At 41.0% G+C, this 24,243-nt stretch overlaps 1 protein-coding gene across 5 annotated transcripts in view; it reads left to right on the forward strand.

The window, feature by feature from the left end:
• The window catches only part of FANCB (FA complementation group B), a 49,607-nt gene extending 30,097 nt beyond the window's left edge, over positions 1-19,510 (forward strand). For 4 of the 5 annotated variants that reach the window (XM_085860058.1, XM_085860059.1, XM_085860060.1 and 1 more), the window contains 4 exons: positions 4,629-4,835; positions 5,854-6,092; positions 7,174-7,417; positions 15,950-19,510. In XM_085860058.1, coding sequence (XP_085716184.1) covers positions 4,629-4,835; positions 5,854-6,092; positions 7,174-7,417; positions 15,950-16,214 — 955 coding nt within the window. In that variant the 3' untranslated portion in view covers positions 16,215-19,510. Of the gene's footprint in view, positions 1-4,628; positions 4,836-5,853; positions 6,093-7,173; positions 7,418-9,562; positions 10,954-15,949 lie in introns of those variants that run through there. The other variant, XM_085860062.1, reaches the window with a different exon arrangement.
• The last annotated feature ends 4,733 nt before the right edge of the window (positions 19,511-24,243 follow it).

Here is a 24,243-nt window from a genome sequence, read left to right on the forward strand (position 1 = left end):
TACAACTGGAAGTGGTAAATCCACCAGACAGAGAGTTCTGGAAGCAGCCGCCAAACGAAATGATGAAGAGATTCATACTCGAATGCTTACACATTCAGACCTCTTTGCCTTTGATGCAAAGTATCATCGGAGTTGTTATGGACATTATATCAGTGATCGCAACATTGAAGCAGCATGTTCGAAGGCAGCCACATCTGACAAAGAACAGACTTGACACGAGAAAGCATTCCACGTTGTTCAGAATGAGCTTGAGAAATCAGTGCTATCCCAAAAATTCACTGTGACAAGCCTCTCTCTCCTGAAAGAAAAGTATGTCCAAGCATTGGTTGACATAGGGGTGACTGATGCACAACAATATTCATCCTGGAAGTACAGGAAAAACTGGGAAAGAGCTGGAAAGCAAGGGATGAATCTGATGTGCAGAATGTGGCTAATGTGATTACCAACAGTCGGAACCCATTTGATATAGAGACTGTGCCTTCAGAACTGGTAAACATCATCACAGGTCAGGTTGCGTCCCCAGAAGTAGCCAAGAGTCTCGCTGGATTTCTTGACGAGGGTGGTCAAAAGCACACAGAGTTCATGGAAAAGAGGCTGGCATCAGTATCTAAGGCTGTTTCATTCTGGGATCCAGAAACACGAAAGAAGATTGTGACCTTTGCAGACATGAAGAAGTCCATTAACATAGATAAGGACACCAAGAAGTTGATGATTGATTCAGAAGTGTTATTTAGAAGGCTTCTGGCTGTGCCAAAACAGCGAAATGTGAACATGGAAACAGTCTTACAGCATGAGCTTGCAGTCATCCCACATGCCTTGTTCTATGATGATGGCAACATGAGGAAGTGTGTTAAACCAGATCTAGCCAGTAAACTGGAGTCAACAACAGAGGAAATCCTTGAGCTTCCACCATTTGATGGTCAAGGGATTTACATATATGATGGAATGGCGCTTCTCCAAGGGATACATGAAATGCAGTTCAACATTTTCAGGGATATTGCACAGCTTATCTTACGCAAAATTGTTGCCCTGCTCAATAATTCATGGAACATCAAGTCTGTAGTCCTTGTGTTTGATCGTTATGATGTCCCCCATTCTGTCAAATATCAAGAAAGACAACGCAGAGGTGGCACTTCTGCAGTTGCAAGTCATGTAAATTGCTCCAGACAGAGTTGTGCCACATTACAGGAATTTCCTAAAGAATTCTGCTAACAAGGCAAACCTTGCAGCATTCATATCACATTCAATACTAGATGACCCACCTGGACTGATCAATGGTCAGAGTATAACTCTTGCAGGCGGATTTCCAAAAGCTGAGAGAGTTGTAACCATTGACTCAAATGGAAAAATAAATCTTCTCCGGCTCTTCAGCACACAAGAAGAAGCGGACACTCGGATACTTCTTCATGCCATTGACCTGGCATCATCTCATGAAAGGCTGATAGTGAAGTCAGATGATACAGATGTCCTAGTCTTGCTGGTTCACTATCTAAATGAAGGCAAACTGCCAAAGTTAACATACATGTGCATTCTGGACACACTAGACAAAGAACAAATAGGGAAAGATTTATACCGGTTCATAGTATCTGTCAAAATGTAGGAGAAAATGTAGCACGTGCCTTACCATCTGCACACGCCCCTTACTGGGTGTGATAGCACCAGTAGTCTCTACAAGATTGGCAAGAAAACAGCCTTCAGTAAGCTAGTTCAATATGCAGAGGATCTTCCTGCTCAGAGCACCCTGTGCACAACTCCTGATTTGACAGAAAACCTGCAGGACGCTCATCGATACACATTAGCATTGTATGGAAATCCAATCGCAACTTATGTACTACCTTAGATGAGTTACGGTATGAATTTGCTTGCAAGAGTGACAAACCTGCATCAGCATTTCCTCCAACTGAGGATGCTTTCCTTCAACATGTGTTGCGTGCCAAGTACCAGTTAACTATATGGATGCAATGTGAAGTTTCGAAACCACAACAGTTGAGCCCAATTGGTAATGGCTGGAGATGGGATGAGGACACATCTTTAATGCAACCTGTTTACTATGTGAAAGAGGCTGCACTCATTGAAGTCCGAGACCTAACTCACATGTACTGTATGGATGCTGAATGCAAGACTTCACAGAAGTGCCACTGTTTGGCATTAGGATTGCCTCGCACTGACTTCTGTTCATGTCTCGGTATGGACTGTGACAACAAACGTGAAGCCCCTGTTGCTGCAGATGAGAGTGACTTGGACAGTGATGATTTTGATTAGATCTCTTTGTGAATTTCACATTCAGGACCATTTTATGCAAAATGTTTTGTTAAATATAGTTGCTAGTTTCAGTGTTAAAGCAAAAAATATTAGTATACAACAAAATGTAAGATAGCATTTCGGAATAAAATTAGTTGGTAAAATCACATTTTTTTCAGTTTTGAAAACTTAATGATTCAGATTTAGCTACTGAGATGATCTGAAAGCAACATACTCTTGATTCTGTAAAAAATGACATTTTAATGATGAAAATTGGTTGATAATTGAAGATTTAACAGTCATTTTTATGATTTTCCAAAACGCACAAAAATTTCAGGCACTATAATTACAAATTCCACCAAAAATACATGCTTTCCCCAATATATTTTTTCACAACCATCCATTTCCTACTTCAGACATCATAATAAACCAAAAAAAATATGGTTGTGCTTTGTTCTACCCTGGGGAGGGGTTACCTATTTTTTTTCCAGCCATGCCACAGCACTATATGTATCCTTCCCCCTTTCCACGGAACAATATACATACTGAAAACTGTGTTCCTGTTTTTTACACGAATAAAATTATTCACAAGCTACAGTCATTGCTGGAAACAATAACAGTTTCTGTCAACTGCCACCAACCAGCACCGCATTGGATGTCAAACAAATAAGGAGAGACCAAAATAGTACATCCAACTTTGTTCTCTCTGTACTGTTCAAAATAATAGAGGATAATCCCTTTTCATTAGTTGTGGCAATATGGCATTTCTATATTGATCATGATGTCATTTCTAAAATTATTATTATTTCTTTTTTTAAAGGAAAATGGATATCAAGTGCTTTTGTCATGAGATTCAATTTTCTGATATTGAGGTCACAGTAAACACAAAGTGATGGCTCAACTCAGTGTATTTAAAACGAGCGGTTTAAACGGCAATAACGCACGACTTATTTTGGGTTGATGATGAAAATGCCAAGGGCCTAACAAGCATAATGCATTTAGAGCGATAGGCCTGCTTTGAAGTCTGTCATTGGTGGAAAACTGCAAGGTCACATTGAACAGCGTGCTTTCATGCTAAACGGATCACTTGTACAGCGTTATCACTTACACGTTGAGGAAAGGCAAATCATTTGAAACAATTTTTTTTTGTGGGATGCCATTAACTTACAACCCATCACTGTTCTCTATTCCCTTTGACAATAGACTCCTGGTATATTTATTGACGTAAGTGCAATGAAAACGGAAACCGTAGTGTTGCTGACCTTGAAATAATGTGCGTGCACACATTACCAAGCCCTTGCACCCCTGATGGGGGGATTTCTAACATGTCTGGAACCACAAGTATTAGGGCTGATTTCGATCGAGTTCAGGATACATTTCATTTTTGGTGGATGTCATGTATATTATTTCCACCGCTGAAGGTGGACGGAGGTTATGTATTCACCTCTTTCTTTGTTTGTCTGTCTGTCTGTGAGCAGGATATCTCAAAAAGTTGTGGAGGGATTCAGACGAAACGTGGTGGACAGGTTGGGGGTGTGACAAGGATGAATTGGTTCGATTTTGGTGAAGATCCGGATTCTACATTCTTTAAGTAATTGTTCGCAATTGAGAGATGTGGCCAAAAATGAGAACACAACATGATATTTCAAAAGTTGTGGATGCATTATGACGAAAAGTAGGTGTTTGAGTTGGTTCAGTGACAAGAACAAGCCAAGTATATTTTGGGATACAAAACGTACACTGTTCAACCTGGTGGAGGGACGTGCTCTACCGAGTGCCGTTCTCATATTGTACTGTGATCTGTCACTTTTAAGGATGGAGTATTAAGGAGTAGTAGGGTTGTATGTCGTTGACAATGCCTCCTGCAAGTGTTCGATTTTGATCGCCATCACGTGTATGTTTTGTGTTCACAAACTGCTCAAGCTGCTTGACAAGTCCTAAAGCGAAAATATTACCAGTAATCATAATTTGTCAATTGTCCTCGTTATTATAATTGTGCACATTCGTTTGGCTGAGAGCTCTGGATTTTTCCAGTTAAGTGGGGTCAAACCCGAGAGGTTCCGTTGAGTTCAACATTGGTTTTACCTTCACTTGTGATCTCCATGTAATGATGGGTTGTTGCACTGTTGGAAGAGATAAAGAAGTTGGCCTCCAATATGCTGCAAAAGATGTGGTCAATGTGAGCAGGAAATGTGGTCAAAAGTAAACGTTGAATCCTATTTGAATCCATATTTTCAACAGTAATGTATTCATGAAATTAAAGTATGAGGTACAGCACTTTTATTTTAACAATGTAGGTTCTTGTGGAGGAAATACAGATCAAATCGGAGCCATATTCCACCAATTTTGCCTCTAAGCAATAACGACGATGTGACTGTGTTGCACAGGAAGCTGTCGGACGTTGTGCTCTGGTTGGCCTCAGACTTTCCAAGCCGGACTTGCTGTGAAGTCCTCAACCCAAAGACTCTTTGCTGCTCCGAGCCACGTGCCATTTCGGGGTTTTCCTCCTCCGATGCTTTGCCCTCTCGTTCGGCCAAGCGTTTCAAAACTGAGATTCAGTCTTCAGGAGAGGAAGCATTTTCTGAGTTTATGAGGTATGTTCATCAATAATCCAGTCGAATTGTTTCCCAGATGGCTGAGCAGACCCCTGCTCTTCCTCCTCCCCAATTTATCACTTCCTGTCGGTTTCCATTGATATAAATTCTACTTTCCTTGTTAAATAGATTTGTATCACTCTCAGTTTGTCATACTGCTATTTATTTCATCGATAGGTTTTGTCACACTGTTACTGTGTTTGGGAGGGTAAAGGGAGTGGCAACATCAACATGTGACTCAGGAATCTCCGGACCAATGGCTGTCGGCATCACCACGTGAACTGAATGACCCTTATTCCATCCAAAAGGGTGCAAGTTTCCAAATTAACCTGATACATTGACTTTTTCCAGTTTGATACTTGCCTTGTCAGACCATTACACAGCAGATTGGGATTTACACTCAAGGTCCCCAAGTAAGCATCATAGGACGAATGCTGATCCATTACTGTTTGCGTCACCTGACGCCTTAGAGCATTTGCCACATGTTGGCAAAATATAACTTGGTTTGAGTGCCGGTAATATTTCCATCTGAGGTCTAGTGTAAATATATCGTGGACTACAATTGCACGAAATTTATTCTCAAACTTGGCACAACCAATACGGTGAAGACTGGTGTCTGGGTGCACAAGAAATCAGGAGGCTGTGTCTGAATTAATGCTATAATGTTCCTGGTACCCACAGTTAATCCAGTCGGCCTGTGCAAAGGCAAAAGGCCAGAAATCGAGGGATAATTACGGAATGCTCCAATTGTGATTGCAGAAGGAGGAGAAGGAGATTGGGACCATACTCCGTGCAGAGCATTGCTGCTGCTTTAGCAGTCTCCTTGGCTATTGGACACAATCCTGGACGGGTCGCCACTCCGACACAGATTGTAGAAGAAAACTCTTAAAATCATATTTTTAACCATGCGTCGACTCTCTCTTATTCCGGTAGAGAAGCAACTCTCATACAAAAGTTGGAATTCGGTATCGTACCTGAAACATTCGACGAGCTAATCGAACCGATCTCGTTCCTGCAGGTATCAGTGTACCTGCCAGGCCAAAGGGTTGCTGCCCGTTGCCGTGACAACTTTGCCAGCCATAGGTCCCCGTGACATGGCGCGGCGTTTTGTAATGCTGCGTGCCCGACGGAGCTCCTGGCAACAGGAGGAAGCAGCACAGCTTGTAGATTGGTACTGCGGAGAAGTGATACTGACAACAGAAGAGCTAGCTGCAGGGAAGTATCTTGCAAGAATTGAAGATCGGAATCGCTCTGCAGGTCAGTGGGTGATATCTGTCATAATTAATGGTTTGACTTTTCCAACTAATTTCTCTTTTTATATGTTTTGCTTCTGTAGCTGAAGGCCCGAGGCATTCTATTTTTGGGTTGTCCAACTGCTTGTTGATGATGAACATCCATCTGTTATAAGTTTTATATTACCACAATAACTTGTGAACCACTGAAGGAATTTCAACCAAATTTTGCACAAGTACGGACTGTAATGCAAAGCTACACCGATTACCTTTCAGGTTCAACAGGTCAAAGGGTAACAGTCATGTGCCCTTTTGCAGATTATGTTACAGACCATAACTCAAGTTGGAAGCATCTGATGTTATCTCTCTTCTCTCTCTCTCTTCCGGTGTCTCTCATGTGACCTTTAATTCGTATCGAACGCAACAGTGAGTTGACATCAAATGCGGACGGAGGCGTATCCATCGATGTACTCGCATCCATTTCTATTTTCTCGTTTAAGATGTCTGTTGAGCTCCTTGGGAGCAGTTTACGTCTGGTCAAATACAAAAGAGGAGGCAACAATGTATTGCAATAATTGTCATGGTGGCTTATTCTTTTCTTTTGATGCACCTTCAAACTTGAGGTTGGTTTATACCAGGAGGAGCTTCTGGGGAAGCTCTGAACAAATGAATGAAAACAGTCACAATTTGTTTTGGATATCAACACACAATGGCCTACACCAACTTATATATGCATGGAAGAATCTTGAAATGTCTATGTAGGATCGTGGGGTTAATATCTGATCTGAAGAGCATAAGTTTTGAGATATTGACTCTCGTGGCTTTTCCAGTGACGATTTGTGCAGATTTGAAACTTAAGCAGGATGCATCAACATTGTGTTAAGTTAGATAAAATGTTGTGTTCAATTGTAATGATTGGTCTCTTTGAAGGTCTAAATTTCACATTTGTTTTCGAGACTAACTTTTTCAAGATCTTTTGTGTTTCAATATCATAGATGTTGCACTCTTACACTTTCTGCAACCCACATTCTCTTCCTCACTCAGCATGCTGCTCACCATCCATCTTTCTCCATTACGAACCCTCCTGTCATTCCTGTGTGGCACAGATGAACAAGCTCTCAACATCGTTGCTCATCTCTCCGTTCATCCGAGGCTTATACTCAAGGTATCGGCTCCCTCAGAGACCCTCGCGGGATTTGTGCCGAAGCTGGAGGAAGCGCTTCGTTGCCACCCGCTTCTTGCGAGCCCGTCATGGCTCCTCTGCTCTGAATCGAGCAGCCCTCTCCATGGCACTTTGCTGCACTGGCACCCAAGGCATGCCGACTCAGGCTGCCTGCACATCATCGCGACGTACGTTATGTGCTCATTATTGCTTTTATCACCTGCAATAAAGGGGTCGTTTTTTTAACATATTGGAGAAAAAAGTTACGGAAGCAACTCCCTCGTATTTTGTTTGATGATAAACTCCTTTTTGCGCATCTTTCTAAGTTACTGCTGTTCCAGTTCTGCGTGCATTGATAATTCATTTTGATTGAGGCCCCTTATAACGTACTCGTCCTCCATTTGATTGGCTAATTCATGCAGGATATTGGTTGTTGGTTGGCTGTTTCATTAGCTTATGTCGACTTTTCTTTCTTATTTCATTTATCTTGCCACTCGTTTTATTGCATTCTGGTTTCATTCTATTCCGGCCTTGGTTTCCTTTTGAAGCCCCACCCAGGCATCAGTCCGGTTGGGGGCTTGTATTTTGGGGTGCTGTCTGTCTGTCCAAAGCCTATACTCGAAAATGACTGGATGCATTCCTTTCACATTTGGCATGTGTGCAATAACGTCTGGGCATGACACACGTCAATTGATTTTTGGGATCAGAGGCAATTTGGAATTTTGAAAATTAAAGATTAAAAAAAAAATGTTTTTGTTACAGGATTGTATATGCTTATATACACTTTACCATCTCCACTGCCAACATATCAACCTGAGTTTTTTTTATTTATATACACTTTACCATCACCTCTATCGGCATGCCACCTTGATTTATTATCTTGCCAAAACGAAGTTTTTGCAAGATATGTTAATCAGCTTGTATGTTTTTTTATTTTTATTTTTTGTTTGTCTGTAGTCACGTATCGATCACTCTGCAGAGCACAGTTATCATTGGAAATTTTTGTAACTTCGCATATCAGAGGCCTATAGAGGTCCCTTTCGGTGCATAAAATTTTCAAGGTCAAGGTCACTTTGTCGCAAATCAGGGGAGTTGACGAAACCCTTATTTTTTGAGTAATTTTGATGGGATCGTCTTCAAACTTCATGGGAATATAGTTCATGGTCTGGCGCTCAGCTGATTAATTTTTGGTGGCGATCGGCCTTGACCTTCATGGTTAGCGCTGGAGGTCAAACATATTTGACCCCAAGGTCAAATTTTCAAGTTTTAGGAACCATATCGTGTAGTACCTCAAATTGAACACCGCGATGAGTGCTTTCGAGATATGTCAAGCTTGAGACATTATGACGTCATTTGGTGATGTTATGAGGCAAAAGCATATTTATCTTGCCAAAACGAAGTTTTTGCAAGATATGTTAGTCATATTGTATGTTTTGTTTTTTTTGTTTGTCTGTAATCACGTATAAAAAATTCTGCAGAGCACAGTTATCATTGGAAATTTTTGTAACTTCGCATATCAGAGGCCTATAGAGGTCCCTTTCAGCGCATAAAATTTTGGAGGTCAAGGTCAAAGGTCAAGGTCACTTTGTTGCAAATCAGGGGAGTCGATGAAACCCTTATTTTTTGAGTAATTTTGATCGGATCGTCTTCAAACTTCATGGGAATATAGTTCATGGTCTGGCGCTCAGCTGATTAATTTTTGGTGGCGATTGGCCTTGACCATCATGGTTAGCACCTCAGGTCAAACATATTTGACCCCAAGGTCAAATTTTCAAGTTTTAGGAACCATATCATGTAGTACCTCAAATTGAACACCTCAATTCGTGCTTTCTTGATATGTCAAGCTTGAGACATTATGACGTCATTTGGTGACGTTATGAGGCAAACGCATATTTTTCATGGTTACTCTGTAGAACAATTCTCATCGGAATCTCTCGTAGGCAGATAATTCCTCAAGGAGTCGCTCCTGGTGGATAGCAGCTCTGTTCACCTCAGTGTGACCTCAAAGAAGTCACACGTGGTCACCTTTTGGCAAGATAAGGGTCACCCTGCGGGTGACATTGGTTTTTTTGTTGTTGTTTATTTGTATATATTTTACCATTCTACGACCTATGTTCCACCTTGAATGATTTATTCATTTTGAAACACTTTACCATCTCCACCATTAGCACACCACTTTGATTTGGTAGTTGGAGACGGCAGAGTGTGTCAAAATAAATACTCTCCCCCACATTATTTCTCCCTTCCTGTTTGATGTCAACACAAATGATCAACACACACATCCAAACACTCGGAGTTTCGTGTATGTTGATGATCTCTGCATTGCATCCCAGGATCAATCCTTTGAGAAAGCGGAGCAGTACCTCACTGATGCACTGGCTGGGTTAGCCAACTATTACGCCGTCAACCACTTGTGGGCTAATCCAGAGAAGATGCAAGTCAGTGCCTTTCATCTTAAGAATAGGGATGCAACCAAAGCTGAATGTCCACTGGGATGGGAGATGGCTGACTCGTATGATCCAAGCCAATATACCTTGGAGGTACCCTGGATCGCACCCTCAGCTATGAAGATCATGTCTTTAGGACAAAGACAAGGGCAGGAGCCAGAAACACCATCTTGAGGAAGTTGACCAACTCTAAATGGGGAATAGACCCAGGGACTGCACTCGCCTTGTGTTATTCAGCAGCAGAATATGCTTGGCCTATTTGCAGCTGTTTCTCACATGCCAAGAAGATTGATACAGTCCTCAACAACGGCCTTGGGGAGCTATTTCTGGTTTCCCTAAACCAATACATGTGGATGGCCTTTATTTGCTATGTGGTATTGATCCACCTTCCATCAGAAGGGCATCTCCTCACAAATATAAAAGCACCAAGCAGGAATGTGACTCTTGCCACCCACTCTTTCCACACAAGCCAGTACCCAAGAGGTTGGATTCCAGGAATAGTTTCCTTCATACTGTTTAGCCTCTGCATGGTAACCCCCACAGCTGCAGGATAGATGTTTGGTCAATGCAACTACAATCAAGACCTCACAAGCTGTCACTTGACCCTGAGGAGTCCATGCCAAAAGGAGCCAGTGAGACATGGAGCCAACCTGGCTGTGTCTCAATCGCCTCAGGACTGGAGTTGGACGCTGCACCTTCTGCAGAAATGGGGATATAATCGAAATGGCCCTATCGATTGTGGCTGTGGAGAGGTTCCTCAAACAATGGAGCATCTCCTGGATAACCCCCTCTTATCAGAGCCTTGCGGACCAGACGACCTGAAGACTCATTGCCATACTTTTCCCAGCCACTGCAAAACACAGGCTCTGGCACAGGAGTTGAAAGAGAACACTTTGAATTATTTATTTATATGCATCACCATCTCCACTCCCAGCATATTTATTTATTTTGATGTAAAATCTACACATCCCATTTTTAGGGTGTAGTTGGGGGCTGTATCCTCAATGAGGACTTGCATCCTTGTTTATTAATTAAAAAAAACAAAAACATTTACAAAAGGGTCCCAGTGGACCTTATATTAGTACAGAAATCACATGCAGGGCAACAATGTTAGTTGGCATCATTGTACCTGGACATGATTTACAAGTATGTTAGCAAACAAAAGGATTTGAACAAATACCTATAATTATTAATAGGATTTTCACTTGACTTCCCAGCATCATAAGGGATTGGAACACTAAATGAATCCCCCTCCCCCCCCCCATTTCTCCCCCACTTCTCCACCTCCTCCCCTGTTCCAAATAAATGGGAATTCACCAAAAGTTAAATTGATGGATTCATTTATATAACAGTTCAAACCATTTGAGGTGTGTTGGGAGTCGTATTCTTGATGAGAACTTGCATCCTTGTTTTTAATAAGAAGCATGTTTACTTTCCTGAAAATCGATTGTAAACTTTTAGCACACTTCCTTTTTGATAATTTATCATGAAAACCTGTACACCTGGGAAGAACTTTGGATCAGGTCATACCACTGTCGATGACTGAGAACATACTGGTTTCAGACCATCTTGGATTACACCCAAATTCATCCAAGGAATGAATACCACTGATATATAGGATTGAGAGTTGTTGATGAGAAACTCTCATTTGTGCACCCCTTAAGGCCGTGGAATCTTCGGACCTCCATGTCGTTGACATCTTACAACAGGAGTTTGAGTCTGAGGAATGGTCTTGTTAGGTCATCTCTAACGAGATGACCTAATAAAACCAGTCTCGATGTCCGTACGTACGTACGTCCCCATTTTTTTCTTCCGATTTTCTTAATATTTGGTATGTGGGTAGATGTCGATGAGGGATGCACGACGGTAGGACCTTTGACCCGATTGAAGGTCAAGGTCAACATCAAGGTCACTCCAAAGTTGCGAAATCGTCCATTTTCAAAATCTATCTCCTCCCCCGTTTATGATCTGATCTTCGAAATTCCTTCGGATTCTGATAATATGGAACAATATCTAAATTTGGTCAGGCCGGTTTTTTGAAATTCGTCCTGGTTATTGAGTCGCGTGTCTTCAAAGTTGGAAAAACCGTCGATGTGATGCGGTCAAAAAAAAATTTGCCCGATCTTGATGAAACTTGGTATGTAGGTAGGGGACGATGAGTGAGGCATGACGGTGTGACTTTAGACCTGATTGAAGGTCAAGGTCAAGGCCACTCCAAAGTTGCGAAATCGTCCATTTTCAAAATCTATCTCCTCCGCCGTTTGTGATCCGATCTTCGAAATTTCTTCAGATTCTGATAATATGGAACAATATCTAAATTTGGTCGGGACAGGTTTTTTTTTTTAATTCGTCCTGGTTATCGAGTCACGTGTCTTCAAAGTTAGAAAAATCGTCGATGTTATAAGGTCAAAAATTTTTTTCCTGATCTTGATGAAACTTGGTATGTAGATAGGGGTCGATGAGTGATGCACGACGGTATGACTTTAGACACGATTGAAGGTCAATGTCAAGGTCACCGATGCTGTAAACTTGTGAAATCATCCATTGTCAAAATATCATCCGCCATTTATGACCCAGAAATGTAGTTTGATTTCTGAGGTTTTCTATCCTTTTTACTCCCGGGCTTTCGTCTGTACGTTGAACCAAAAGACAAGACGACATCGAAGCCATTCTAAGCCAATCAGAGATTCACATCTACAGAGCTTCAGAGATGACCGTCACCCCAAACCGGGGGTAATTTTAGTTTTTATTTTCTGTTAAAAGATGAAATCTGGGAAACATTGCAGAATGCATGGAACAACCCTCCCAATGGAATTTCTCCAGAAATTGCAGGAAAACATTCCCAAACATGTTTCTGCTGTTTTGCATGTAAGAGGTGGTCACACAAAATGTTGAAATTAAATTCGTTAATACAGGTATTATAAATTAGCAGGGGCTACCCAGAAGGTGGGGGTTCTGGGAACTGTCTGGCTGGGTGAGCTTTTCCCACCAGTGGTTTAGGCTGTGAAGGAGTAACAAACAAACATAAAAAAACACACACAAACCAAATTATTAACGAGTTTTCAACATTTTCACTCCACAACATGTGCCAGAACCCCTAACCCCTGCATAGTTCCCCCCCCCCCGGACATTACCTTGTTGGGGGGAGGGGAGGTGCGGGGAGGGGGACGTTTTTTGTACCCATGACCTGAACCTGGATATCCCCAGCACTTATATAAGATTTGGTGGAGATTGGCCTAGACGTTTTCTATGCCTCCGCCGATGAACTCAGCATTATTTTTTTATGATTTTCAGAACTACACAAATTACTTTATTTTAATTTTTTTTGGATACAATGTCGAGGCTCGTATGAGAGCTAAAATGTACATCCAGCAAATTTCCTTGAGGGGAGGAGTGTGTGTGTGTGTGTGTGTGTGTGTGTGTGTGTGTGTGTGTGTGTGTGTGTGTGTGTGTGTGTGTGTGTGTGTTTGTGTGTGTGTGTGTCCTCAACCATAATATATATATATATATATATATATATATATATATATATATATATATATATATATATATATATATATATATATATATATATACACAGTGCTCCCTCGCTATATCGCGGTTCACTTTTCGCGGATTCACGACATCGCGGGTTTTCAATGAAGAGATTTAATATATATATATATATATATATATATATATATATATATATATATATATATATATATATATATATATATATATATATATATATATATATATATATATATATATATATATAAACATATACAGTACCAGTCAAAAGTTTGGACACACCTACTCATTCAAGGGTTTTTCTGTATTTTTACTATTTTCTACATTGTAGAATAATAGTGAGGACATCAAAACTATGAAATAACACCGATGGAATTATGTAGTAACCAAAAAAAAGTGTTAAACAAATCAAACTATATTTAGTATTTTAGATTCTTCAAAGTAGCCACCTTTTGCCTTGATGACAGCTTTGCACACTCTTGGCATTCTCTCAACCAGCTTCATGAGGTAGTCACCTGGAATGCTTTTCCAACAGTCTTGAAGGAGTTCCCACATATGCTGAGCACTTGTTGGCTCCCTTTTCTTCACTCTGTGGTCCAACTCATCCCAAACCATCTCAGTTTGGTTTAGGTTGGGTGATTGTGGAGGCTGGGTCATCTGATGCAGCACTCCATCACTCTACTTCTTGGAAAATGGCCCTTACACAGCCTGAAGGTGTGTTTTGGGTCATTGTCCTGTTGAAAAACAAATGACGGTCCCACTAAGTGTGTTTTGAATTCTAAATAAATCACCGACAGTGTCACCAGCAAAGCACCCCCACACCTTCTCCTGTATGCTTCATGGTGGGAACCACACATGCACAGATCATCCGTTCACCTTCTCTGCGTCTCACAAAGACACGGCAGTTGTAACCAAAAATCTCAAATCTGGACTCGTCAGACCAAAGGACAGATTTCCACCGGTCTAATGTCCATTGCTCGTGTTTATTGGCCCAAGCAAGTCTCTTCTTATTGGTGTTCTTTTGTGGTGGTTTTTTTTGCAGCAATTAGACCATGAAGGCCTGATTCATGCAGTCTCCTCTGAACAGTTGATGTTGAGATGTATCTGTTACTTGAACTCTGTGAAGCATTTACTTGGGCTGTAATCTGAAGTGCAGTTAATTGACGATGTCTGAGGCTGCTAATTGTAATAAACTCATCCTTTGCAGTAGAGGAAACTCTGGGTCTTCCTTTCCTGTGGCGGTCCTCATGAGAACCAGTTTCATCATCGCACTTCATGGTTTTTGTGCCTGCACTTGAAGAAACTTTCAAAGTTCTTGAAATTTTCCGGATTGACTGACCTTCCTGTCTTAAAGTAATGATGGACTGTTATTTCTCTTTGCTTAGTTGAGTTGTTCTTGCCATAATATGGACGAATACAGTACAGACAAAATAATGGTCTTTTACCAAATAGGGGTATTTACTGTATTCCAACCCCACCATGTCACAACACTGATTGGCTCAAATGCATTAAGAAGGAAAGAAATTCCACAAATTAACTTTTAACAAGGCACACCTGTTAATGGAAAAGCATTTCAGGTGACTATCTCATGAAGTTGGTTGAGAGAATGCCAAGAGTGTGCAAAGCTGTCATCAAGGCAAAGGGTGACTAATTTGAAGAATCTAAAATATATTTTGATTTGTTTAACTTTTTTCATTGCAACATACTCTCAAGTCCCGAATAAGCGTGGGGGTCTGAATAAGCATGTAGGGTGGAACATTTTTCCAAATTTTAATAAGAGTTGAGGGCGGAATAAGCGTGTAGGGTGGAAAATCCACAAAAGTCTAATTAGCATGCAGGTCCGAATAAGAGGGCAGGGTGGAAAAACCAGAAACGTGACAAATAGAGAACATGTATTTTATTGTTCAAATACATACATTACATCAGGACGACACATCTCTCGACTGGACAACATTGTCACCCTACACGCTCGCCGGTGTAAATATGACCTGAGGGTGGCAAGAACGATTTTTTAATAAGCGTGGAGACCCGAATAGAGGCTGTGTAGGGGGGATTTTCACCTCTAAAAAAAATAAGCGTGCATGCATGCTTATTCAGGACTTGAGAGTAATTCCATTTGTATTATTTCATAGTTTTGATGTCTTCACTATTATTCCACAATGTAGAAAATAGTAAAAATAAAGAAAAACCTTTGAATGAGTAGGTGTGTCCAAACTTTCGACTGGTCATATATATATATATATATATATATATATATATATATATATATATATATATATATATATATATATATATATATATATATATATATATATATATATATATATATATATATATATATATATATATATATATATATATATATATATATACACGCGATCAGGGTTGCGTCAGGAAGGGCATCCGGCGTAAAACCTGTGCAAAATCATTATGCGGATCATAACGGATGATCTGCTGTGGCGACCCCTAACGGGAGCAGCCGAAAGAAAAAGAAATATATATATATATATATATATATATATATATATATATATATATATATATATATATATATATATATATATCAATTCATTTTGGTTTCTTTAATAAAACATGATCATTATAACACCTTTTGTTTATCATAATATGCGAATGTGAGAACAAAAATGTTTATTTTCAAGGTGGCCTAAGACCTTTGCACAGTATTGTACCTCACCTGTAATGGAATTTGTTTTCCATGAACTCATGTACCTTCCCAAATGTACTCTTTGCATGGGACAGAAATCGAGCTTCCCTTCGACTCGCTGTTTTTGCGACCCGAGCAGCCTTGCCGCCCACGGCCACGTTCTCGACCCACACTTTGTCTTCACCGTTGGCCCAAGCTCTGAGCACCCGGCTTGCCGCCGTGCGGGACCACCTGCATGCCGTCCTAGACGGAGGTGCACGGTCAGACGAGGGTCTTTTTGAGATGGAGCAACTGTTTCATTCTTGGATCTTCACCGATGAGTTGGCAGTGGTTTTAGCCAGTTCTTCACAGGTTGGATAGCACGATCCTGGCATCAGCCAGTCATGATCGTCAGAATATATTATCCTTTTGTTTGCAGTGTCACTCTTTATCCCTCAAAACCAGCTTTCCCATCTGCTGCCATCCACTGGTGGATGTTGAAGGTCCAATGGTGAAGAGTAGGCAAGTTATCGCTGGCATGCTGAATAAATTGCATATCCATGCTCTAACCTACAGGGGGGCATTGCATCAGCATCACGAGAAGTGCTCCCAGCAATGACGCAAACCCGCAGCCATGTGATTAGTATGAGAGAATCGTATTTCTCCTGTTAATATTCTTCAGGTAAATATTTTTTGCGAAGGAATATGAAGTAAACATGAGTACGTGGAGGAAGGATGGGAATGGAGATGTGAAGTCATGGGTGAACCATGGGGAATAAGGTTCACTTGTATTTGTTTATTTGTTGTAACATGAGCTCATGACTGGCAAATTAATTGTGAAACAAACAAAATAATTATTATATTATACATCTTCCCCATATTCCAAGCCATATAATTAAGAGTACATCAATAATGGACCAAACCTTCAATGATATCACAGTGTTTATGTTGGTAAAAACTGTAATACAGACATTCCTCATGAAAATTATAATATTCCATGAAGTGTTTAATCCTATGGGGATGCAGGTCCTGTGTTGTCATTGGACTCTTGATAACCATATTATTATTTTCACAAGATCTTTGAAGTTGACACTATTGATCGTCATCGTCATCGTCATCATCCTGGCTTAAGATATTGGTGTCTTGAGTTTGAGCTCCTGTCATGTTGTTAAATAACACCAGGTCGGTTGACTCCCTGTACCAGCTTACTGGAAATGGGGGGCACTGCATTAGTGGCACAGCCGTGCTCCAAGCAATGATGCAACCAGCAGCCACAGACTGCATACAAAATCATCATCATCATCATCATCGAGCCAAATTGCGCATATTTTTCTGTAGTTCTTGTTCACAACCATCTAAATGCAGATTATTTCACCGATTTTTGGAAATCACTGAACATGATAAAGTGGCACCATCGATATGAATCTTCATCAAAGCAAGTCTATCATCCACCCTCAATATGGAAATGAACTGACCCTTGCTTGTATCCCACAATTCCTTGTGATAAACAGGTCGTGATGTAATTCTAATTAGGTCTGGCGATCATTGGTATGTACACCAAAAGCTTCAGCACGCTCTCGTATCGAGATTTAGACCTTTTGCTTAACACTTGTATTTGTTATCATTTGTATTTAATTTATAAATCTAACCGTATCAAAACAGATCCTGTGGTTCTTTTTTCCTAGCAGACATTCATCCCGGTGGATGGCCATTTAAAACTACTTTGTTTCCAATTATTGTTGTTGGTTTTCAATCCATACTGCCATCCTGCATCCCGTTTCAATCACTCAAAGCTTCGCCAACCTTTTTGAGAAATTATGGTGTATAAAATGATGATTTTTGTAAAATATCTGATGGCCATTTGGTGCTTACTCTCTCTCCTTCATTAAATTTACTTTGTGCTTATTTTGCTTGCTTAACCTTATTGTTGCTTATGATTTCTTCAAAAACAAAATTGTTTGGAACTGGTTTGATTTTCTCATGTTTTTGACTATTTTGACTTTTTTTCTTTGATACTTTTGCAATAAAAGTCGTCACACACACACCTTGATTTGAGATCAAACAAAACAGTGGGTTGACATCATCTCACGTGGGCATAGGCATATCCATTGACTTCAAATTCTAATTTTAAATATCCTCAAAATTGGATTTCATATGCCTGGAAACTACTTAGCTGCTCCGGTGATATATAATACTTCTTCATATTTCTTTTATCAAGTTAAATTTTCTAAAAAAAAAAAGAATTATTCTTTCTGATTATGACTGTTCACTCCTTTTACGTTCTTAAAAAACAAAACAAAGTGGCAATGCCTCTGCACTCACCTTATATAACCAAGGACCACTGGTAGTCATGGATGACCCACGGAATATGTAAATTAGCAGATGGTTTGAACAAACTTGTGAAGCAACATGTAGAAATGATTCCTACCAAGTTGCATCTAAATCAGGTGAATGCTGTTTGAGAAGAAGTCAAAAGTAGCAATCCTGGAATTGATGACTTTTGACCTTTAATTTGACATACTTAATATGCAATTTTTATGGGATTTGCAAGGCATCAGGAGGCTTTGCTCCTCAAAAGTTCCCCAAAGTTTGGTGAAAATATGACTATTACTTTTAGCATCATGGGTGATGAAGGCTGTGGTAAAGTTTCATTCAAATTGTGTGGTTTCGGAGAAAAAAAGCAAATATTGTTGGACACTGACATTTGCGGGGGATGCGTCCCTGTAAAATGTCGCGAATGTCAGGGCATTGTTTCAATGGGAAAAACGGGGATAGGTTCCTGGCAGTTCGTGATTCATAAGGGAAAACCGATTAATCAAAAATCCCATGAAAAACTGCAAATACGCAAAGCACAGTGCCGCGAATGTAGAAGCAATTCAGAAAAAACCGTTAAAATGCCTGTGAAAAACAGTGTAAACACGAAGCACATGGCTGCAAATGTAGAAGCAGGTCAGAAAAACCAGGCATACATGAAGAATAGGGTCGCACATGTCGAAGCAGGTCAGAAAACCATGAATATGCGAAGAATAGGGCCGCAAATGCAGAAGCACATCAGAAAAACTGCGATTACGTTAAGAAGAGGCCCGCGATTGTAGAAGCAGGTCAGAAAAACCATGACCACGTGAAGAATTGGGCAATGAATGTAGAAGCAGGTCAGAAAAACCACGAATATGCCCACGGGGGAAAAATGTAAAGCACAGGGTCGCGAATGTAGAAGGTCACATTTTATGAACTGTGAATATGCGGGGTCAGTGAATAGTGGATCGGTGAATGGCAGGGTCCAACCAGACCATTTTTTTTGGGGGGGGGGTCAAAACCCTTATAGCCTGATTTTTTTTTAATGTCACAAACAAACTTTAGTGCATCATGGGTGATGAAGGTTTTGGTGAAGTTTCATTGAAATTGTGCATGTAGTTTCGGAGATCATACCGACTGACTGACACCGCACGATTCTAACATCTCACCTGAACAATTTTTGTTCCAGGTGAGAAAAAACAAGATTGCAAGTCCTTATCACAGACACAGCCCCCAAACTCACCTTAAAATAGGAAGTGTTGATTTTACATTTAAATAACTAACAAAATGAATTGTATATAACTAATAGAGTTTGGTGTTTGTAGCTGAGATTGCAAAGTGTATAAAAATAAACATTGCTTCCTGAAAGCATCATGTACTTTTCTCTCCTGCGAAATGTGTTTTTTTTGCCAAAATTCGTAAATTAAATCGTGTGTCCCATTACTCTTGATCCCAAAATCATTTGACGTACCTCATGCCCAGATGTTATTGGATACGTGCCGAATACGAAATAATTGTATCCAGTGATTTTCGAGTAGAGCATCTGGACGAGTATGCGGACGCACAGACAGACAACGCCGCAACTAACGCCCCCAGTTGGGTTCACACATGGTTGGGGGACCAAAAACAAACAATCCACCTGTTTGCAAACCATCATCGGTGCAGTGAATACAAATTGGGTTAATTTCCAGTAATTTAACATGTGGAGGCACCAATCTCTTATCCACGATTGGTGAGACACCTGTGGCATCCATTGTATGTTTCATAGCTAATTGTGCACTCACAGACACTTGGTTTGAGCTTGAAGCAATACGTTCATTTAATTGTTTTTATTTTTCTTACTTTACAGTTATAGATTCTCGTTTTCATGAATGTGAATTCATTCATTTGCACGGAACGTCTCACAGCCTTTGGAATTTTCACTGAGCATATAGTGACCTTTTCAAGATTTCAACCCCCTCCAGCAGTAGGCCGCAGGATGAAGACCTTGCTCAATTCATGTTGAGGGATGTTTGGCACACTCACAACACCTAACAGCTTAGGGTTAGGGTTAGGGTTAGGGTTAGGGTTAGGGTTAGGGTTAGGGTTAGGGTTAGGGTTTTGTTAGGGTTAGGGTTAGGGTTAGGGTTTGTTAGGGTTAGGGTTAGGGTTAGGGTTTGTTAGGGTTAGGGTTAGGGTTAGGGTTAGGGTTGAACCTGAACCACACACTTTTCGGAAAATCAACAACACGCTGAATGAAGAAACTCCATATGTCAAAACTGCCAGGTACCCGAAGACACCTTAAATATGGATTACAGCTCTAACTTGTATATCTACCTTCCCAGGTGCTGAGCGACCGACCACGTTGATTTTTATGCTTCTAAATCTGTTAGGCCATTGCTCGTTTCCCCTCTTACCCCCAACCCCTCGCAGGTTTGCCTCCCCATTTTTGCAAAGTTCCAGTTGTTTTTGGACAACGGAGTACACAGTCACTCTGTACCAGGTGAATGTAGGTGAACTAGGAGCCGGTCAAAAAGCTCGGCCAACGATTGCATTGGAATGAACAAATATCCTGATGTTTTTTTTTACGTTCTTAAAAAAACAAAACAACTCTAGATGTAGTATTTGTATTTTTATGTTAATGTTTACATTTTTGATCTCTCAGATGGTTCGTATAGATTTTCCAATTTCCCTCATAGAACGTCCCCACTTGATGTGTCCCAGAGCCTCGTCACTTGGACACAAACGTTTTTAATGAGACACTCCTTGTACATAAGTTGTAGCCTTATCGAGAGTTGGTTTACTTGGCGATAGAAAAGTTCCCTTTTGAAAAATTCACACAAACCTCTTGGAAAGTGTTTATTTTTTGATCCTTCCCATTTACCTAACCGAACACAAACCAGGGCCTTGCTGCCTCCTACTATCCTTGCGCCCTGAATGTTAAAGCTGTTCGAAACTCCACGGCACTGCGTCATCATTTTTTCCCAATTACGAGTAAATTTTTGCTCCGGCCGCTAATGATTTGAGGCCTAATTTGTCAGCTTAATATTTGCATTCACCGGACTGCTGCATTCCATTCTCCCCACGGTTCTTTTAAGTAAGATGGATGAAAAGGTTGGCAATGCTTGGTGCCAGTGCATTTCGGATCCGTTTGTTTTTGAACTCGATTTGTACGCCACCAAAACCATCGTGTTTTCCCCCCATGTTTCCTCACGTGACTTCAGAAGCCTGGGACCTTTTTCTGTCGAGCGTTGGAGAACTGTGCTTTTCCTGCAGTGGGGTTAACTTTGGAACATTTTACTGGGCTGGCTCGAGCTGCAATGCGTCGTTTTGATCATCCATCCATCCATCGGGACCATACTCTGTGCAGAGCGTTGGTGCTGCCTAAGCGGTTTCCTTGGCTATTGTGCACAATCCTGGACGGGTCACCACTCCGACACAGGATACCAGCATGTTGGCACTCATTTTGCCGACCTCGGAAGGATGACTGGCCGAGTTAACCCCACCTGGTATTAATTCAACAGCTGAGCAGGATTTGAACTCAGGACCCTCGGATCCCAAACCCACCACTCCAACCAACCACCCTAACCATTAAGCCAACACCAGGTTTTGATAATGGCCGATGATAAAGAATACCTTAACCTGTCCAATACGTGTTGAACTTCACACACATATTGCATGTCTGTCTGTGAAACTCAATGAGGATGTAAAATTAAGTGAAACTCGTGGAGAAAGGATCTTTTATAACACATAGTTGTTGTTACTATTGTTGCCATGGTAGTGGTGGTTTTAATTGCTGTTGTTGGTGTTTGTAAACTCCTTCTGTGTACTATTATATATATTTTTATTTTGGTTCAAGAAGTATTACAGTATTATATGAAATTTTGTGTGATCCTTCTGTGTCTGTCACGTTGTATTCTAAATTATTCCAGCTGTCGTATCATTGGAATCGCTGCATTAAAGCTCCATGTTCATGGAAAGCGTGCATGAACGTGTCGTAAAGAGGAAAAGGTTATCCCATAAGAAAGAAAGGGAATCTATTCTATACCCTTCTCCAATGCATCAAATTCAGAATCCCACCAGACAAGGGGATGGGTCTATTTTGAACATGCATTTATGGAAATAACTGTCTGAGGACCTGGATGTCGTGTGCATTAGTCGGATCCGATTCTGAAATCCATCATACTCGAAGTGGACAATATCTTGAAAACTAAGATTAATTCTGGACAGCAGGGAATCATACTATTGTGAACACGATGTCATTACCACCTGACATAAAATGTGTATTCTAAATCCAGCTCTTATTTTTAACCTGATCCATCCAGCCAGGTGAACTACAGGACCATCGGTCCTCTGTTTATGCTGAAACAGGAAAAAAAATTGTTCCAAGTCAATCGATTATTATTAGCTTCCCACCAAATAAATTGATCGTTAGCTTTCTAACTGTACCAATTTTATTATTCTACGACAGCAGGAACCCTTTATAATAAAGCATGACGAATGGACTCGTGCACGGACGGACTCGTGCACGGACGGACTCATGCACGGACGGACTCATGCACGGACGGACTCATGCACGGACGGACTCATGCACGGACGGACTCATGCACGGACGGACGCCTCTACTTTTAGTAATACATGAATCCTTTGTACCCTTCTGCTTTCTGCCCACCCCTTCAGCTTTTGTCCAAACCTTTTCTTCCTTGACTCTCCACATTTCCCATATTGCTTTTCAGGGACAAAAGAAAAAATCGACCATTTTGCCACCGGGGCTTTTGTCGTGTCAGGGAACTGTACAGTTGATCAGTGCCGAGAAGACACCACGTGAAATTATACTTGCTTTAATTAATGATGAACACACCAAGACAACAGGGCATTTGAGATGAGCAGCCTCGACCTACTTAAGGGAAATTCAGGTTTTGAATTCTCTAATCTTTCAACAAAGTCCATTGTGAATCTCGGCTTGTTTTGGTAACCCCTCCTGGCTGTTTGTGTCATTGATACACACTACCCACTGTTGTTGAGGTAATTGGAATTTGGATAGTGATCTTGTATTGGAAGCTTTTGTTTCTGACGCCTCTGTTGACCTTTTCGTCCAACAGAGTAACTATATATATATATATATATATATATATATATATATATATATATATATATATATATATATATATATATATATATATGGTATTGTCATTGTAATAACGTGAAGCAAAGTGATTGTAATAATTAAGTTTATTTTACCTTTCATAGGTATTCATAGAACCTGAAAATACGATGTCTCATCAAATCCTGCGACAGTTCATTTTGCCAATATTGTAGAAACTTCAACCTCTGCACCTTGGTGAAACAACTCGATTTCATTGTTGTGTTTAGCAATTTGGCCTTCTGTCTTCTTCTAATAAATAAATGTCATTTTCTGTGTGTAATGCCAAAACTAATGGGCCAGTTGCCACCAAACTTGGCACATGGACCAAGTTCGACCTCGTAGTGAATTAATTTTTTGGTTTTGGAGGGAAGGTCGACGAAAATTCTCGATGTAAATGTGTATCGTGTAGCGCCACCCGGCGGTGGTGGCAGAGGGTATTACAAGTCAGCTGTGCAGATAACTTACATCTTTGCACTGAACACGTGCCCAGAGAGAGGGAAGCCCCCAAAGCAAACTTCCACTAATCAGAGAAGGCAGGGGAAGGGGGACTGGGAGTCTGGAGGGAGGGAAAAGAGTGGGGTGAGAGGAGGCAGAGGTGGGAGTCTGGAGGGAGGGGGATGGGGTGAGAGGAGGCAGAGGTGGGTCCGGAGGGAGGGAAAAGGGCGGGGTGGGAGGAGGGAGGGGAAGGGGTGGGGTTGGAGGAAGGAGGGGAAGGAGTGGGTGGGTCCGGAGGGAGGGGAAAGGGTAGGGTGAGAGTCTGGAGGGAAGGGGGTGGGGTGGGTTGAGGGAGGGGAAGGCATGGGAGGAGGTGAGAGGTAGGATGAGGGAGGGTAAGAGATGGGAGGAGGAAGGGATGGGAGGAGGTGGGATGAGGGAGGGTAAGTGATGGGAAGAAGGAGGGGAATGGATGGGAGGGGAAGGGGCACGAGGAGGGACCCAGTAACACTGGGCACCCCTGCTAGTGATTAGTAATAAAATTATGGCAGTTCT

Source organism: Eptatretus burgeri, chromosome 16 (assembly GCF_056783735.1).
Source record: "Eptatretus burgeri isolate ZD-2024b chromosome 16, Ebu_testis_v1, whole genome shotgun sequence".
Classification (NCBI taxonomy): domain Eukaryota; kingdom Metazoa; phylum Chordata; class Myxini; order Myxiniformes; family Myxinidae; genus Eptatretus; species Eptatretus burgeri.